This window comes from Halichoerus grypus, chromosome 12 (genome assembly GCF_964656455.1).
Source record: "Halichoerus grypus chromosome 12, mHalGry1.hap1.1, whole genome shotgun sequence".
In the NCBI taxonomy this organism is placed as follows: domain Eukaryota; kingdom Metazoa; phylum Chordata; class Mammalia; order Carnivora; family Phocidae; genus Halichoerus; species Halichoerus grypus.
Window position 1 is genome coordinate 18,318,559 of NC_135723.1, and position 20,730 is coordinate 18,339,288.

A 20,730-nucleotide genomic window follows, 5' to 3' on the forward strand; every position below is an offset into this window, starting at 1 on the left:
AACCTGTTTTCATTACTACAGTATATAATATTCAAATAAATATTTTTCTTCTTCTGTGATTTCTTTTGTTACAAAATATACTTTTATTTATTTTTAACTTAATTTCAGAATGTGGAGTTTCTTCAGTCTCTGAACTATTAATAGAATGGATACTAACTCCAGGAAATAGAAGTAGTAGTTAGAGACTTGAAAAGAAATTTGGGCAATTGAATCTTGACTCATAATTTTTTACTGCCATGTTAGCACTTCAATACCATGAAGATTTTTTACATATATTATTCACTTTTTCAAGGTGTTCTCATTAACAGGATTAGTCTGAATTACCTGGTCCATTTGACAGGAATTAGAAGTCTCAACACTGTAGAGCTTTTACCTCTTTTCAAGCATATTAATGATCAAAAAAGCTTTTATTCTCATCCCTGTTCTAGGGTATTGGAATATAGTTTAATTCCCTAATGTATGCTTCAAAGTTATACTCTATGGAAGTATGTTTTTTGGGGTATTTTTTTGTTTTTTTGTTGTTTTTTTAATTTTTTATTTTATTATGTTAATCACCATACATTACATCATTAGTTTCTGATGTAGTGTTCCATGATTCATTGTTTGCGGATAACACCCAGTGCTCCATTCAATACGTGCCCTCTTTAATACCCATCACCAGGCTAACCCATCCCCCCACCCCCCTCCCCTCTAGAATCTTCAGTTTGTTTCTCAGAGTCCATAGTCTCTCATGGTTCGTCTCCCCTTCCGATTTCCCCCCCTTCATTTTCCCCTTCCTACTATCTTCTTCTTTAACATATAATGTATTATTTGTTTCAGAGGTACAGGTCTGTGATTCAAGAGTCTTACACAGTTCACAGCGCTATGGTGAGTGCTGTGGAAGTATGTTTTTAAGAGAGAAAATTGTCAGCATTTAGTCAAGGTTAGGCTTTGATTCACTCAGAGCACCCTCCTACCTAGCACGCTCAGATGTACAGATACACCTAACAGTGAAGATCTAGCCATATTCACAAATAAGATAGAAAGAAAACCTACCTTTGCCTCTTAGGGCTGCTGTAAGTACCAGCCTAGTGTGATGTGAGGTGAGATGGCCTGGTAAGTGGAACCAGGCCAAAACACACTCAGGAATTGGATCTGCAGTGTGCCAGTGTGATGGGATTTCTGAACCATAAGCATTAGATATGGTTGCGAATTGGAGAACAGTGGTGGTAGTGGTGGGGAGGGAGGCATGGTTGAAAGGGCTACTCTAAAACCCCCAGACACTTGGGATAATCAGAGAGGGGAAGAGGAAAAGACACATAACACTTCCTTTAAAAATTAGAAGGCTAACTAAAGTTGGCTGCATTTGAATACAAAAGAACTCATTTACATGTTAGAAGACTGATTTTTTTTTTTAAATTATCCTTTTCGATATCAAGCAGATAGCACACTTGGGCAACTTTTACTCAACTCACTAGTAGGAAGTTGTGCCAATTTAGAATATTTTCGGAGACATACCTAAAAAAATCTTTTTTCTCCTCGGACAATCTTTTTTTAAAATCATAATATCTTAGGGTAGGAATTGTTAATCTAGAAGGTGGGTGAAGGGGCTTCAGGGCATCTGTGAACCCCAGGAAATTATCAAATGTTATGACATGTGAATTTTTTCTGGGAAAACATGATATATTTCAAAGAGGTCTATAGTCCTTCCTTCCTCCTGAAATAACTGAACTGTATCTAGAAAATCTCCCAATATGTGTTATTCGCAAACTATAATGTCTTAATAGGGGAAATAGAAGAGGGGATATGGGCTACTTGGGTAGAATGATGAATGATTTTTAGAAAAGTTGATCAGGCCCTTGGAAGAATAGATGGGAGATACAGTTTGTGACAAAATTTGTGTGGGTGTGATGGCTACTTCCTTCGGCGTTTTCTGTCCTGCGATAAGAGTGGGTCTTCCCTGGTTGATGAAACTTTTAGGAAGAGGATTTATGACAGTTGAGTTCCTTTTGGAGGACCTGCCTTTAAGCAGATATGGCAGGTTCAGAGAAAGCCATTCTGAAATATTTGCTATTTTTCAGTGACTTCAACTCAAAATAATATACCAGAGAAGCATATTTTGGAGTGGCATGCCCTGAACTCCTTCATACACAAGTTATACAGAAATCAACTATTTCTGTATACCATCTACAAACAGAAAATAGAATTTATTTTTTAAAAACATTATTTATAATGGCATCAGAAAATAATATGCTTCTATGAATAATTTGAGAAAACATGGGCAAGACGGCACTGAACACTCTAAGTCACATTAAGAGAAATTAAAGGAGTAAATAAATGATGGCACATACTCTCTTCATGGATTGGATGGCTCAGTATAATAAACATATCCGCTCTTCCAAAATTGATCTGTAGGTTCAGTGTAACAGTATACTTTTTACCAATGCAGAAATATTTGTTCTACTAATATTAAGATCCATTAGAAACCTACAGTAATTAAGATGCTGAAGTTTTAGCACAAGGATCGAGACATGCATTGAAAGAGAAATAGCCCCACACATATACAGTCACTTGCTGTGTGACAAAGATGGCAGAAGAGCAGTGGGGAAAGGATGGTCTTTTCAGTAAGTAATGATGGGTTCATTTGATAGCCTTGTGGAAAAAAAATGAAAGTTAGCTCTCACGAGAGGCAAAAATAAATATTAGGTAGAATGTAGATCTAAATGTGAAAGGGGAAACCTAATACAAATACCCATACATGGGGACGCCTGGGTGGCTCAGGAGGTTAAGCATCTGCCTTAGGTTCAGGTCATGATCCCCGGGTCTGGGATCGAGCCCTACATTGGGATCCCTGCTGAGCAGGAAGCTTACTTCTCCCTCTTCCTCTGCCCGCCCCCCACTGTCTTTCTCAAATAAATAAATAAAATCTTAAAAAAAAAAAAGAAATACCCATACATATACACCATGAGACATGTATAACAGCGTTATTTATAATAGCCTCAAATTAGAAACAGCCCAAATGCCTATCAACACTAGAACAGATATGTAAATGCTGAGATATTCATCAGTGGAATACTGTGCAATACTGAAAAATGAACAAACTACAGCTTACATACATTCCTACGTGGATGAATCTGACAAACATAATATTGAGCAAAATACAAACATGTATATAGTTATTATAAATGAAATATTATGTCCCAAATGATTCCATTTGTTTAAAGAAGTCACTTTATAGGAGGGAGGAGGAGATGATTGAGTTGGAACTACAAGGAAGGGTTTTTGGAGTGCTAGTAATATTTAAATTTTTTGTCTGTGGTTACAAGAGTTTTTGATTTGTGATAACTCATTTATCTATACCTTGATGTTTTTTATACATTTCTATCTTGATTTTATATTTCAATTAAAAATACTTTTAAAAACTGTAAAGGTATCTGTAGAGGTGGCACATAGGTGTATCCTAGCTTTATAGGAGGATAATCATTTAGTGTTTAGGACTTGAAAAAATATGGAGGCTTTTATAAATTTTGGAAGATGTTTAGTGACTCTCTAATGTTGAATAAACTAATCTTAGAAAAAAAGTAAAAAAGGACTAAGATCGGGAAAAGTAGAAATGCCTGTTTTTCTTCTTGAGTTCACCAACCACCCACCTCTCCCCAGTTTAAACATCTAAGAACTTCCTAAAATAAACTAACCAAAATTAGATATAATATGCTGTACATTTGGAAGTTTGGAGAAAATAAAGGGATGTGAATGTGTGTGTGCGCACAAGTGCATGCATGTGTGCGTGTAAGGCATCTTTTCTTGGGTGTAGATTTATTTTTTTACTTTTGTAAAATACATGCGGCCACTCCCTTTGCTGAGAACCCTATTTAGTTGGGAAATTGAATTTCTAATTGTAATCATTCTGGTAGCCATCAAAGATTGACAGTAATGACATGGAATATTGAGCTCTGGGGAATTCAAGATTCCCTTCCTTTTTCTCTCAAGAATTTGTAGAAAATGCTTCAAGAAAATATTGATAGTTTGAGAGCTTGGTTACAAACTAGTGAGGGAAATAGTGAGGGAGATACCTGGTAATCTTGTGAAGATTTCTATGTGCTAATATGGAAAACTCTCTAAGACATATTATGAAGCTAGAAAAAGAAGGTGAAAATAGTACATTTAGTCCCACCTGTAAATAAAACAGATAATATAACTAAATGCTGTTTTATGCTTTTTTCTTTTTTCTTTCTCTTTTTTTCTGGAAGGTCACAAGAAGAAACTGTTAGTGTATAACTTTGGAGAGTGGGACTAAAGATGTGGAGAGAGAACATTTGGTTTTCAGTTTATACTTTTAAGTTAGTTCTGTTTCAGTTTTTACCATATGCAGGTTTTTAACTTGCAGAAGAAATAAGTGAATTCGCACCCAAAGGGACTGATCACACTGAATGAGGCTGAGGAGAGAGATACAAGTGGCTTAAAAGCCAACGGAAGTCTGGTAGCTATTGAAGCAGTTTGTGCTCTGGATTCTGTTATGCATAAAGTGGCACCTTCAACCCAGAGCCCCTGGTTTTAAGGACCCTGCTTCTTCAGCCTTGTCATGTGCCTGTATTCTGGAACACTGAGAGACTAGAGACTGGCTAAATGCTTGTGCTCTCCTGGAATTCCTGTGACCCAATCTGATATCCTTGAAACTCTGTAACCTTAACTCTAGATCACGCCAGCCCTTGCAGAATATAGTAGGGGGTTTGGCCTTGGCCTTCATTCTGAAAGGGAAGCCATTTAATGGTTGGACAGAAAAGGAGGAAATCTAACTCAAAAAGAAGGATCGAAATGCAAGAAATAAGAGTAAGTGTAAGCAATTAGTAAACATGTAGGTAAATCCAAGCCTTAATTGCATAAAATAAGAAATAATAGTGACTAATTTGGGACATATAAACAAGATAGAACTGAAATACTTATCCACATTAAAGTTTGAAATGAGGAGAAGGGGTAATGAATTTTAAAGCATTCTTAAAATGCTTATATTATTCAGGAGGACTGTAAAGCCATAGATATTTTGGCTTAAATTGAATATGAATTTTAACAATTTAATTATGACCACTGAAAGAATAGAAATAGAATGTATAACTTCTAAATGAACTGATGGAAAAATGGGTAAAAGAGAAAAGTATCAGTTCAATAAAAGGCTGAGAAATGAACGGAATAAAAAGAAGCAAAGAAAATCATATGAGAATTACATAGTAAGATGGATTTCAAATATATCACTGATCACAATAAATGTAAACAGACTAAACTGACCACAGACATTTCTCAATTTGGATAGAAACAATAAATTTAGCTTTGTGTGATACACCTAAAACATAAGTGATGTGGGTTCACAAGCAAGCAAACAGTCAAAAAAGAATTCTTGAGACATTTTTGGTGCAAAAAGGTGCTTTTCTTATAGCCCAGGGATAGGACCTGTGTGCAGAAAGAGTTGCACTTTTTGCTGTATGAAGCTGATGGTTATATGCTTAGTGCTCAAAGGGGAGGAAACAAGCAAGGAATATTAGATCATAAATGTCTTCTTCAAACTTCCACTCATAAAACTACTTGGGCAAGATTTCTCTGGTGCTTATCATTCAGCTTGATATTAACTATCGGTGAGAGGTACAGGCAGTCATGAGACCCTTTAAGAATGTAGCAACCAGTACGTATTTGATCCTTATCGGAACTATGCAGGCTATAAGTCAGCCTTCTGGGCTAAAGGTGAACATTTTTTTGCCTCTATCTCTCATCAATAAGGACATATAAAGGATGAAGTAAAAGAATGGAGAAAAAATATTTCAGGGACACTTGGGTGGCTAAGTCAGTTAAGTATCTGCTTTGCTCAGGTCATGATCCCAGGGTGCTGGGATCAAGTCCCGCATCAGGCTCCTTGCTCAGTGGGGAGCCTGCTTCTCCCTCTGCCTGCCGCTCCCCCTGCTTGTGCTCTCTCTCCCCACCCCTTGACAAATAAATAAATAAATCTTAAAAAAATATTTCAAGCAAATACTAATTAGATGAAAGCTGATAAAAAGAGCTATAATAATATCAGCCAAATTGGTTCTAAAGTAAAAAGCATTATTAGGGATTTGGGGAGGTGTCATAAAATGAGAAAAAGAACAATTTACTAGAAAAGTATAAGAATTATGATACACTTTACAAGGCAGCCTCAGACTAATAAAATGAATAGATAGAATTTCAGAAATTGACAAATCCACTATTAAAATGGGAAGTTGCGTGGGTCAGGGGGTTAATCAGGCCACTGTAGAATGATACTCTTTAGAATTACTTCCTTAAGACTCCTTCTCAGACAATTGTAGTCATTTAAGGCAGATAAAAAGTTAGAAAGACTTTGCCAGATTTTGCAAAATAAATTTCTAGTTTTTTTAGATAATAATTGCTCTCAACCAGGTAACCTTTTTTTTTTTTTCCTGGGTTAACATTATAAACACTACTAGTAAGGTTAATATTCAGAGAGGCTTATTACTTTGGAGTTCAATAATATAAATTTTTTTTTGTTATTAGGACTTTAGTTAAATTGAAATTTATCTTTTGACTGTACATGAAGAACTTTGCTATGAAAATTAATACTGCATTCAAGATTGTAGGTTTAATTACATTAGAACTTACATCTCTCAAAAACTGAAAGTAGTAGTCTATATTTGCAAATATATAAACTACTAATTATTTTTTTAAATTTTATTAGCTAACTTAGGTTTTAATAAATAGTAGGTTGCTAGGAAATTATTTTTTTTAATTTTATTAGTTAATTTAGGCCTTAATAGTAGGATGCTGGGATTTTAGTTTTTCCATATCCCTGAGGATAATAAACTTTCATTTCTTTTGGAAAATCTGTAGTTTGAAATTCACTCTGTACTAAACCCACAGTATTGTAAATCAAAGAGGCCTCCTTCTGTATACTTCATGTAAAGAGTTTTTCTGTTGATTAATGAATTAATCATAGTATTCGTTATTGGAAAATGGGGAAAGCTCAGTATACCTGACAGTGAACAGTTCTCTCTTCTTCAAGGAATTAAAAATATGCAGACTTGTGACTCTAAATTTAATTAACAAGGCCAGTGTTTAGGAGCCAGTGATTGGTCGTGGGTAGGTGGAAATTCCATCTGTTGTTCAAAAGCATAAGGTCCTTAGAAGAGAAATAAGTAAGAGCTCTAAATGATCCATTCTGAGCAAATTGTGTTCGCCTTTCCCACCCTCTGTGGTTACCAAATCCCGTGTGTCAGGTGGACATTTTGACCTAAAGGACAGGAGTGTGGAAGATCTAGAGGAGGTTAATGAGAAAAATAGGTTGATAAAATGGCTTTGTAACAGGAATACAAGGTGTATGAGCAACACAGTTTTGAATTATAAAGCTACGTGTCATTCCTATGTGCATATAAACAAGATTTGCTCTTATTTCCACCTTTTTGGTTGTATATTAACTGTCTAAAAGGCAGTTCATTCAACTGTCTAAATGGGTTCATTTCAAGCTGTCATCTCTTTGATAACAGATTTGTGTGAAGGCTTAATCTGATGTCAGAACATAGCGTTACTGTTGAATCTGTTCTGTGGTTAAATGTACCTGTCCTTACTTTTAGATAAATAGATATGTAGTAACACTTCCTTTTTTTTTAATCAAGTGGTCAAATATTGGACAAATTCAACAGTCTGAAATACAAATAAGAACCAAGAAGGGAATAAAAATATCCTCTGAACTGCTAGAACTGATGTCACAGTATACACTTCATTCATAGGAACATCTCCCAGCTATCATGTGATTAGTCCTCTCTTTTCCCACTTTAATGCAAGTTAGACCAGGATGAGGGGAGATAAGAGAAGATCAAGAAGAGAAAACTAACACCTTAGGAATAAGAGATGGATTCCTAAAAATCTCTAAAAGTTAAAGAAAAAGGAAAGACAACATTTCTAAAGACAGGAGTGAAGGGGCAAGCAGCCATATATACCCACTAAGCTCTGATGGAGTCACTTTTAAAACAGAAATGTGTAGTCGAACAAACACGATTCACTGGAACACTAGTGAGCACATACAGTGGTTCATTTTAAGTCGAATTTGCCTTCTTAAGGTACATGTTCTGTGTGCCTTATTTATGAAACCAGAAACGTGTGACATACACTGTAGGAAGATTTTCTTGGAAATATTTTCTGATAGTTTTAGCATCTAAGAAAATTAGTTTCATTTGTCAGGGAAGTTTAGTTAAGCTGACATGCCAGGGAAATGAAGAATTGCTACAGAAATCTACGAATTTGTCATTTGCTGTACGTTTGCAGAAACATGCCCTATGTCTGGGTTCCAAATACAATATAATTTTTAATGTGTTACAGACTAGAGATGTTTGATCATTTAATTGTGAGTGCATGTATGTGTTTAATTTTGTTTTTTATAGGATAATTGACATGTTATAATGAGCTAAGTGATATTTAATTATTCTTCTTGTATTCCTTAATCTCAACCAGGTAATCTATGATTAAGGCATTTGATAAGTAACTAAAGTAAATAAAAATCAGTTATTTTCATCTGTGTCACAGATTAGTAAATCAAAAGAAACTATCTTGGGGCCCTTGGGTAGCTCAGTCGGTTAAGCGTCCAATGCTTGATTTCGGCTTTGGTCATCTCAGGGTTGTGAGGTTGGGCTCCATACTCCGCGGGGGGTCTGCATGAGATTCTCTCTCTCCCTCTCCCTCTGCCCCTACCCCCCAACGCACTCTCTCTCTCTCCTCCACCTCGCTCAACCAAATAAATCTTAAAAAAAAAGAAAATATCTTTCCCCAAAACCTTCTTTTGGGCAAGTAAACAGTGACCAAAGCAGTTTATTTTGTCATATTATCTTAAATCTTTCAGGGATGGAGTTTGTACATCTTTTGTTTTTATCATTGGATAAAATTATCTTGTGCAAAAGTTTCTAAGTGCATTCTACAAATGAACCTTTTTAAATACTTAATGGAATTCCACAATGCCCTTTACTAATATTTTAGTAACTTTCCTCACTGTGTAATGTTTCATAATATTTCTTAACATTTTTGCTTTCTTTCCAGTCTTTTTGTGAGAGTGAACTCCTGCACAGACTAATTTGCTGTTTGTTTATTTGTTTTTAGTTAGCTCTGTAACATAAGCACCTCCCATTGTTTTTTCTTACACAATGTGAATTGCCTAATATACCTAACTATTCTCTTATTCTTAGACATGTGGGGTTTTCCAATTTCTCTGTTTTATAAATAGCATTATCTTTGTTCATATAACTTTCTTATATTCTTAGGATACATTTGTAATAGTGGGATAAGTAAGGATATAGCAGCTTTAAGGCTCTTGGAATATATTGTTCATTAGCATCTCTTGACCTAGAAAACACTTAGAATCATTGGACCATCTGTTCAGAAAAACTGATATGACATAGATCAGGGATTACAAATTGATTTCATCCCTCGTGTCAGGTTTAAGAAATTGGTCGTCACTGCCTGGAGCACTGTGTTTGCAAGACCGGAACAGGACTACTTGATTAATGACGTCTTCTGTATGAGTGGGAGGGGGGGAGACAATCTGAGAGCCAAATATTTGCCCTTTATACTTTTCATTAAAATAATAACAATAATAATACTACTTTGGCTTTTGTATGTACTTTTTTTGCTGTGAACCCCAAAATTGGATAGAAAGCATGTATTAGATCAAAGATCTTATCTTAATATAAATTCCTCATTAAAAATTAATTTGGTAATTATACAGCCATGCTCACCACTTACAGAAAAATAAGTATAGATATAACTGTATAACTAAAGGTTTATGAAAACTTTTCGAAGTTTTTATTAAAAATATTTGATTTAGGGGCACCTGGGTCACTCAGTTAAGTGTCTGGCTCTTGATTTCAGCTCAGGTCATGATCTCAGGGTTGTGAGATTGAGCCCCCAGTGGGGCTCCGTGCTCAGTGGGGAGTCTGCTTGAGATTCTCTCCCTCTTCCTCTGAACCTTCTCCCCCCTAACATAAGTAAATAAATCTTTTTAAAAAAAATAAGTGAATCTGGGTAAAGTGTCGATGAGTGCTCCTGGCACTATTCTTATTTATGTAATGTTTTGTAAATTTGAAAATAATCATGGCAGGAATGGTGTTGGAGAGAAGCAGGGTGATCCACGAACCACTCAGGTGTTGGGCTGACTGCATTCTGTGCTATAAAAACAGGATTAGTAGCAGATTATCTTAAATTTCCAATCTTCTAGTTTTATATTTTCACTTTGATATTTGAATTTTGTTCCTTGTTTTTGGCACAGTGATATTTCATCTTTAGTTCTTTTATATAATCAATGTTTTGCTCTTCTAAGTGCAATATTTTCTTTGCAGAACTTTGTAGGTCTCCAATTTAGCCATCTTATTTTAACCTTAGTTTTTACAAGGCTTGAGGCATCCAGCAGATAACCCTTGAAGTCTGGGGATTTTTCTTTCTATACTTTTTTAAAAAACAGCTTTATTAATATATAATTCACCCATGTAAGTGTACAATTCAGTGGTTTTTAGTATATTCACTTAGAACATTTCTTCACCCCAACATGAAACCACCTACCCATTAGCAGTCACTTCCCATTTTACCCTCTTTGCCCATCCCCTAATTACTAATCTGCTTTTTGCCTCTGGATTTGCTTATTCTGGATATTTCATGTAAATGTAATCATTCCATATGAGGCCTTTTGTGATTGACTTCTTTTAGTTAAAATGTTTTCAAGGTTCATCCACATTATAGCATGTCTCAGAACTTCATTCCTTTTTTTTTTTTTTTGCTGGGCAGTGTTCCATTGTACGAATAGACTACATCTTATTTATCTACTTATCAGTTGACATCTGGGTTGTTTTCATTTTTGGGCTATTACACTATGGAATAATGTTGCTGTGAACATTTATATACACTTTTTTTGTGAACATGTGTTTTTATTTTTCTTGTGTATATAACAAGGAATCGAATTGCTGGGTATATGGTCACTCTGTGTTTATCTTTGAGGAATCGCCAGACTGGTTTTCCAAAGTGGCCACTCCATTTTACGTTCTCACAAGCAGTGTATGAGGGTTATGATTTCTCCACATTCTGTCCAGCATTTGTTACTATTTGTCTTTTTTATCATAGCATCATCATGGGTCTGACAGGCCTTTTTATACTTTTAAACCCCCCAAACATGGTCATTTATCAGTAATAAAAGGATCTTCATGCTTTTCTAGCAGCAAGCCTGTCTCTCCATTAAGTATGGAATACATAAAATAAATAGACAAAAGAAAACATAAGAAAAATTTTTTCCTTTTCCCATTTCTTTTCTACGTTACTACTTCAAAATTATTTGGAGAGGATCTCATGAAAAGTAAGAGAGATTGGATTTTTAAAAATTGTATAGCTAGAGTTCATAACTTTTAAATGCCTTTACTGATAGATACGTATTTAGCATTTGACACCTTGAGTCTGCCGTAAACACTGGTGCCACTGATGACTGCCGCTTTATTCTCCAGTTTTAGAGCTCGACTTGATTGCAAGGTGGTGACCATGTCCATAAGGGAAAGCATAATAAACTGGAGTTCTTTAACCTGATGTCAAAAGGTCTTATGTTGACTTTGTAGCCATCATCACGGATTATAATGTTAACAAAGGAATATTCCCTTTAATTGCAGTTTTTAATATTTTTAAATTGAATTTTATTACTGCAAGTAGGAATTGATAAAGTAGGCATTGAGTGTAATTTTTATAAATGTATGTATGTGAGTTCATCAAAGGTAAGTAGAAAGCAAAACAGTATTTCTTTCTCTCAGACTTTATTTGGCTGGCTATAACAAAGGCAAGATGATCTTAGTTTCCCAGCTCTCCTAAAAGGCCGGTTTTTCACATGTTGAGATCTGTATCCACATTCATGGAGTTGACTTAGATCATTTTTATTTGTCCTACTCAAATTTAATCCACCTTTTAAAAAAAATTGTACAGGGGCGCTTGAGTGGCTCAGTCAGTTAAGCATCCAACTCTTGATTTCAGCTCAGGTCATGATCTTGGGGACCTGGGATTGAGCCCAGTGTCGGGCTCCATGTGCAGCAGGGAATTTACTTGGATTCTCTCTCTCTCTCTCTCTCTCTCTCTCTCTCTCCTGTCCCCACTTGTGCACATGCTCTCTCTCTCTAAAATAAATAAGTGAATCTTTAAAAAAGAAAAAAACAGGGTGCCTGGGTGGCTCAGATGGTTAAGCGTCTGCCTTCGGCTCAGGTCATGATCCCAGGATCCGGGGATCGAGCCCCACATCGGGCTCCTGGCTCAGCGGGGAGTCTGCTTCTCCCTCTCCCTCTGCCTCTCCCACTGCTCATACTCTCTCTCTCTCTGTATCTCTGTGTCTCAAATGAATAAATAAAATCTTTAAAAAAAAGAAAAAAACAGTTGTTACAGAGGACTTGATTAAACTCTGATCAATATGAGAATAGTTTATATGTAGATTCTTTTCTCATATCAAACTATAAGAATTCTAAATTAACTCTTTAAGCATTACATGTCCTCTCCTAAAACTCATGTGTTCAGAACTAAATTAAAGGTGAGGAGTAAAAAGTTCTTAATACCACTTCTACTGATCATCTCTATACAGTATAATCTTAGCTAACTTCCTTTTTCAAGCATATTTTTAATCTATAAAAATGAAAGTAAAACCCTCTTTTCGCCACCTGTTTCATGGAGTAGTATGATGGCTGTCAGATATAAATAGGATGAAGGCTTATTTTTATTCCTCCTTCCCTCCCTTCCTTTATTTACTTTTCTTTTTTTTTTTTCTTGTTTTTGTTTTGATGGCTTATTTCTGAGTTTTTGAGTGGAAAGACTATTGGCAGTTGCCAGAAGGTATTCCCTGAGAGTACTGTGCTGATGTATGAAAATACCAGCACAGGGCGCCTGGGTGGCTCAGTTGGTTAAGCGACTGCCTTCGGCTCAGGTCAGGATCCTGGAGTCCCTGGATCGAGTCCCACATCGGGCTCCCTGCTCGGCAGGGAGTCTGCTTCTCCCTCTGACCCTCCCCCCTCTCATGTGCTCTCTCTCTCTCTCTCATTCTCTCTGTCTCAAATAAATAAATAAAATCTTTAAAAAAAAAAAAAAAAAAAGAAAATACCAGCACATCCTGGGCTTTTGCGTCACATGTGCCTCGGGTCCATCAGCTCTGAAGTGTTGATGGAAGATGTTCTTCTTGTGCACACAGTTGGGCTAATTGGGTTTCCCCATTCATGGTGTTCTCTCTACAGGGGTTCCTCCTGGCTGTGCCTGAAGTCCAACACTTGACTTGGATATTTACAGTTACCATTTTATTTATTTTTTTTGGTCAGGAGGGCATGAGCTTCCCTGTTAAATATGAACTGTCATCTTGGTAATTTCTTTCTGTGTTGAATTCTTACAGCTCTCCACACAAGGAGATGCAAGCCAGGTGATTGGGCCTCTTACAGAAGGGCAGAGAAGAAATGTGGCAGTAGTGAATTCACTGTATAAGTTGTACCAATCGGTAACAAAGGTAATCTTTATTTTCTTTTAATTAAGTTCTTTTGACTTAATTTCAGCTTCTTTCTTGTCACCTCAAATTTAGACAACAAGGAATTATTATTTAATTTTTGGCAAAAGAATACAATGAAAACCTGATGACCATAAAGTAAGCTGCAGAATGAACTCTTCTTAACAGTTCTTGTTCCTGGCCTTTATCATTTGTGTCACTTTTCTCTATATATTTGGTTTAAAACATACGAACTCTAGATCATCAGGCTTGGTTGGTATAGTCAAGTTTATTGAGCAAATGATTTAAGGGTAAATCATATGTGTTTTATACCTATTGAAAAGCATAATTTCAATGAACTCTTAATCCCTTCAACATGGAAAGATTCCATCTTTGCACAAAGAAGGGGGGAAGGAGCTGCATTAAACACAGTGAATTTTTATGTTATAATAACTGATGGCTCCTTGGAAGTAGAAAATATATATTCTTTTTGCTGTTGTTTTACTAATGTAATTTTTTAATGATGAACTTTAACTTGTTTGCCTTCATGTATTATTTCTAAGATGAACTGTATTTATAATTACCGGGAAAGCAACACTTTCAACCCAGTCCTTGAATTTGAATAGCTCATGTTTTCTCTCTATAAATTATTTCCAAAATATTTAGTAAGTAGAGAGGTAAATATTTAGAAGACCTGAAGGAAGCTAAAGGTTAGGGGACGCGCTTGAAAACATGACCTTTAATTTGAGTTTTAATATGCTCGATAGGATTTTCGAATAATTTTAAGTGACTATTTACATAAATTTTTAACAAGTCCTTTTGTCAATTAGGAGTTTCCAAAAATGTGTATGTCACACATTTAACAATATATTTTAAAGCATTAACAAGTAAACCTCAGAAAAGTAAGTAACGGAAGTAAATAAAAAGAATAAATGATGTATTTTCCATTCCCTTTCATTATTACTCTAAAGCATCACAGTCAATGAAAGTGTCTATTTAGGCTGATTTAAATGCTTTTATTGATACTTTTGGAATCTTCATTATATTTGTATTGATTTGTAAATGTTTGATATTTATATTTTAAAGACTTGTTGAAAATTATAGTCAGCCTGGAGAAAAGTGAATTTTTTAAAAGAAATATGTAAATACAGCTTTAGACTGACCTTTTCAAGTTAAAACTTTGTAATTAAAACCTATCTAAAGTGAATAAAGGAAAGTCAACTCTTAGAACTCTTAATGTTTTGATTATTTGAAGTATATAGTATAATTGCTTTATATAGTATAATTGCTATATACAGGAAAGTAGTTTTCAACCTATCTTAACTAAGAAATACTCATGAGTTTTTAAAACATGTATGAGATATGATCTAAAGTAATGATACTATTTTATGTGTCTGTGGAAACAGTTTTATCATGTTATGACCAAAATTAGTATTTATAAAAATAAATGACTTAAAACTTTAACTGTATCAAACAAAACCTTGTTCTAGGTGGTTTCCAGTCAGAGCTCATTCCCACCAGCAGCTGAGCAAACTATAATCTCAGCCCTAAAGGTAAAAGAATTTAATCTTTGACTCTATATATCAAAGTGGGCTTTAGAATTGTTTGGATGAGTGGGAGATGTCACATTTTAAAAATAATTCCAAATCCTCTACACATACCAAAAGTAGCTGCTGATAATTATCCTAAAGAGAAGGGATACATGTGTGTTTATATTTTCTAGAACTTAAAAATAGACCCTGTTGGTGTCTACAGATTGTGTTCTACTTATGAGAATTTTATCATAAGCAAGGGAAGCAAGAGTCTTCAAGTATTCACTGTATCTTAGGGCAGTACAGCCTAGTATGATCCCAGTAAAGTGGTGATTCTCTATGAGGATGATTTTCCCTAGGGAACATTTAACAAAGCTGGAGATGTTTTTGATTGTCATGACTAGGAGTGGGGTGCTCTTGGCATCTAGTGCCAGGGATGCTGTTAAACATCTTGCAGTGCATAAGACAGCCCCCGACAAAAAGAAATTACTGGGCCCAAAATGTCAATAATGCCAAGGTTGAGAAGCTCTAATGTTTATTTGTAAGGTGTGAAATCAGGGTAAATTCCTTTTTTTTTTTTACATATTAACATAAATATACTCAGGAAGTTTAATAAAATATAATGTTGGTATGAGATTCAGAGCTGTATGTAGTTGACAGTGGATAACTCTTACAAAACAAGGATATCATTTATTTTAATGGTAGTAATAGCCTTTATTTAGCACCTGCTACTTGCCAGTCACATGCCATATATTGAAATGTTACAGCAACTGTTCAAGTTGTGTATTATTATCCCTATTTTACACAACTCAGAAATAATAACTTGCTCAAAGTCCTGATGCTGATAAACTCAGACCTCACTGACTCAAAAGAGTTGTGTCTACTACACCTTGCCATCATCATTCATTGGCTTACTAAATTTTTTTTTTTTTTTTTTTGATATTTACTAAGTAAGTGATACTGGATAGCAGACTCTGGGGCCAAACTCCCTGTATATGAATGCCATCTCAGCTATTTAACTAGCTGTAGGACCTCAGACAAGTTAAATAGTTTTCTCTTGCCTTAGTTTCTACATCTGTAAAGTGGTACAATATAACTGTACAAAGGTAATAGGTGTCAACAGTTGGATGGATTTAGATCACCTGGGTAGAGTTAAAAGAGAGGGAGACGGAGACAGACACTACCAGTGAACTCCAAGGAGAAATATTTAGAGAGTAAAGAAGCTACAGAGAAGTAACAGTGAGTGTGAGGAAGAAGCTTGGGAGGGGATGATTTCACAAATCATAAAGGAGAAGGGAACTTCTGAGGTGACATGGATGGGGATTTAACAGGCCCCCAAAACTTAAGGACACCAAATTCATATAGGAGGGTAGGAGAAGACAAGTCTGTTTTCCCCCCAGCACAGTGAAAGCACACTTGGATGTTTTCTGTATTCTCTTCTTTTCCCCCAACATGCTCATCTCATTGTGACGAAATATTATTCAAGCTGCCATCATAAAATAATTGTTTTTATTAAGAGTTCTCTAAGTTATTGATGATCAGAAAAATATCAAAAATCAGGCCAATATGACAAACCAAAAGGTCTTAGCATTCTTGTTTCCAGGCAGGGAATTTACATAGTCTCCTTTTCTGTAGTTCCACATTTTTTTCCTTCTCTTCTAGCAGTAGCTGTCGAACATATTTTGATCACTACCCAAGATAAGAAATAGATTTTAGGGGTGCCTTGGTGGCTCAGTCATTGAGCATCTGCCTTTGGCTCGGGTCATGATCCCCGAAGTCCTGGGATTGAGTCCCGCTTCACACTCCCTGCTTAGCGGGGAATCTGCTTCTCCCTCTGACCCTCACCCTGCTTGTGTTCTCTCTCTCTCTCTCTCTCAAATACATAAAAAAAAATCTAAAAAAAAAATAGATTTTACTTTGTGACCCCATGCACAATACATAAGCATTTATAAATATATACACACACATAATTGTATATATATAGAATATACATCTATATGTATTTCTGTAATTGAAACAAAGGTTGCACAGAACAATATTTTTCCTTATTTTGTGTGATGCATGCTTATATTTTCTATACTCATCTATTACTTTTTTTTTTTAAAGACTTTATTTATTTGAGAGAGAGCACATGCATGCAGGGTGGTGGGGTGCTGGGCAGAGGGAGAAGGAGAGAGAGAATCTTAAGCACACCCAGCACGGAGCCTGACAGGGCGCTCAATCTCACCATCCTGAGATCATGACCTGAGCTGAAATCAAGAGTTGGCCACTTAACCGACTGAGCCACCCAGGCACCCCCACTCATCTACTATTTTTAAAACATTCTGATAGTGATTGACTAAACTGATTTTTTGCCCCTAATGATCACAGCTCATATTTTGAGAAAGTCCAGTCTGTGGGTTAAGACAGAGTGCCTACACTTTGCCTGATAATAAAAGTCTCCTGACAAATTAAAAATAGAAATTCTTCAGGGACACCTGGGTGGCTCAGTCAGTTAAGCATCAACTCTTGATTTCGGCTCAGGTCATAACCTCAGGGTTGTGGGATTGAGTGCCACGTTGGGCTCAGCACGGAGTCTGCTTGAGATCTCTCCCTCTCCCTCCCCCCCTGCACTTGCTCTCTCTCTCTCTCAAATAATAAAATCTTAAAAAAAAAAGAAAAGAAAAGAAATTCTTCAGAGACTATAATTCATTCCTATTGTTAGTCACTTGGGGCTGGGAGTTGAGGCTAGTGCAGGGAAAAGGGCTCTCATCTTGGGTTTGCTCACTAGAGCCCGGGCTTCGTGTAGTTGGGTACTGTGGTTGCTGAGGCATCGCCAATTTTGCCCTTGAGAACTGGATGGAAGAAGACTAGCAGTTGGTTTAAGGCTCCCCTGCAGTGGCCCTGACAATTAGAGACCTAACTGCTTATGTTAACAGAACTCAGAGAAATAGTTTTGACCTTGCTTTTTAAGTTAAATCATATAAAAACCATGATGACATATTAAGTAAAAAACAAAACCCTCTGACTTAGAGAAAAAAGAGAACTTTGAATTTTAAAATTGTAGGAGACTTAATACCTTACTTTGAATTAGGGGTAGAATGTTAGCATGCAGAAGTGATTGCAGCCAAGAATCAAAAATCTATATGCTTTTATTATTTGATAGAGAAGATTTTTGTAAAGATTTATTTCTTTGAGAGAGAGCAGGGGGAGGGGCAGAGGGAGAGAATCTCAAGTAGACTCCCCACTGAGCACGGAGTGAGATGCAGGGCTTGATCCAATGACTATGAGATCGTGACCTGAGCCAAAGGCAGAGCCTTAACCAACTGAGCCACCCAGGCACCCCTTGATAGAGAAGATATTAAATATATGTTTCACTTACTAAAAATATAGGTAAGGATACATAACAGTCTTTTCTTCTCTACCTTGTTGAGATTTTATCCAGAATTAAATGTTATTTTAGCCTTGAGGTTTAACATCTCATAATTATCTACTATGTCATGGATGGCATAATTAATATTAATTTAGAGTCATTTCATTATACCCACCTCAGCTGTAAGTAACATTTAAACACCTTGGCCCAGTAATTCTGATCCATTTATTACTGTGATTGTTTTATACAGGTAGAGATTGTATTGCTAGGTTTTTATATGACACTTTTTCATTTCTCCCTTATTGTGTGGGTTTATGTTCTATATGAGAGAATAATCCAGATTGCTGAGGCTTCTATATTTTTGTAATCTTAGCTATTTTAGGTAAATCTTTGGATAATGTATGGCACACTTCCCTGCTTTGTAAAGAGCTTGTGAAATAGAATCTAGTCTCCTTTCTTTGTTCTCTCTAGTAGTCCTTAATCCTCTACCATTCTTGTTTGTGTTTCCCCTAATTGGGAAGCCTTATCCAGCCAGAATGAACATTTTCTGTGTAAACTATCATATTGTATGCAAGTAGATGCCTGTTTTTCCCCATCTTGTTTCACTGGCTAGGACCTCTAGTATAAGTCTAGAACTGGTGAGAGTGGATGTTGGTGAATGCTTTCCTGACTTGGGGGAAAGCACTCCATCCGTATTCTTCTATTTTAAGTATGATGTTAGATGGCCTTTATCAGATTAAATAAGTTCCTTTCTATTCCTCGTTTACTGACACTTTTTTTTATTATAAATGGTATTTCATCAAGTAGTTTTTTTCTCTATTGAAATGATCAAATGGTTTTACTCCTTTATTCTGTTAATAAAATACAGAAGTTTATTTTCACATGTCAAACCCACCTTGGTTATGATGTATTAACCTTTTTATGTATTCCTGGATTTGATCTACTTAATTTTTGTTAAAGATGTTTGCATCTGTAGTCATAAGGGATACTGGTATATAGTTCTCTTGTAATTTCTTTGTCTGATTTTGGTATCAAGTTATTAGTGCCCTCATTAATTAGGTTTGGAAGTATTTCCTCCTGTTCTGTTTTCTGAAAGAACTTGTATTGTTTTCTTTCTTACATGCTTAGTAGAATTCACCAGTAAAGCCATCGGGGCCTGTGGTTTTCTTTGTAGGAAGTTTATACCTACAGATTCGATTTGGTTAGTAGGTAAAAGGCTATTCAAGTTATCTGTTTCTTTTTGAATGAGCTTTGATATTTTGTGAATTTCCAGGTGTTTGTCTATTCATCAAAGTTACCTGATTTGTCAGAATAATGTTGTACATAATATTCTCTTACTAACCATTTAATGTCTTTAGGACCCATAGTGATAACCTCTTTTTAATTGTTTCTGTTGGTGTTTGTGTTCTCTTTTTTTCTTCAGTTTAGCTATGGATTTATCAGTTTTGTTGGTCTTTTCAGAGAGCCAACTTTTGACTTTATTGATTTTTTCTATTGTCTTTTTTTTTTTTCATGGGTTTCTGCTTTTGTCTTTTTTATTTTCTTCTACTTTGGATTTTCTTTGCCTTTTTTTTAATATACATTATACCATTGATTTTTAGACCTTTTCCCTCCAAAAATAAACTTAACAAGTTGTAAATTTCACTCTAAGCACTTCAATTTTGATATGTTATGCTTTTTATCTTCATTCAGTTTAAAATATTTTCTAGTTTCCTTTGCAATTTCTTCTTTGATTCATGGGTTATTTAGAAGTGGTTTTTTTTTTTTTTTATTTCCAATTACTTGTGATTTCCTAGATGTCTTATTGATTTTTCAGTTTAATTTTGTTATCATCAGAAAACATACTCTGTATTATTCCAGTTATTTAAATTTATTGAGTCTAGTTTTATGTGGTCTGTCTTGGTGAATGAACCATGTGTGATTGCCAAAAACATGTAATCTACAGTTGTTGAGTATAGTGTTCTATAAATATCAGTTAGGTCAAGGTAGTGGTAATGTGTTTAGTGATGATGTGTTCGGATCTTCCATGTCTCTACTGATATTTTATATAGTCGTTCTATCAATTGCTAAAAGACAGAAGTTACAATTTTCTGCCATGATTGTGGACCTTTTAAGTCTGTCAATTCTTGATGCCTTGATTTTGAAGCTATTTACTAGTTCTGTTGAAGCTATGTTACATATGTATTTATTATTGTTACATCTTCCTGATGAACTGATGCTTTCATCATTATGAAATACCCCTCTTTAGCTTTGTTAATACTTACTGTAATGCAGTTTGTTTTATCTAATATTAACTTAGCTACTTCAGCCTTTTTATGCCAATGTTTACATGGTATATCTTTTGTCCATTTACTTTCAACTCCTCTGTG

General features: G+C 35.4%; 1 protein-coding gene across 2 annotated transcripts in view; it reads left to right on the plus strand.

The window, feature by feature from the left end:
- The window catches only part of COG5 (component of oligomeric golgi complex 5), a 304,245-nt gene that overhangs the window by 251,529 nt on the left and 31,986 nt on the right, over positions 1-20,730 (plus strand). For both annotated transcript variants that reach the window (XM_036101377.2, XM_078060019.1), the window contains 2 exons: positions 13,391-13,501; positions 14,968-15,030. In XM_036101377.2, coding sequence (XP_035957270.2) covers positions 13,391-13,501; positions 14,968-15,030 — 174 coding nt within the window. The remainder of the gene's footprint in view (positions 1-13,390; positions 13,502-14,967; positions 15,031-20,730) is intronic.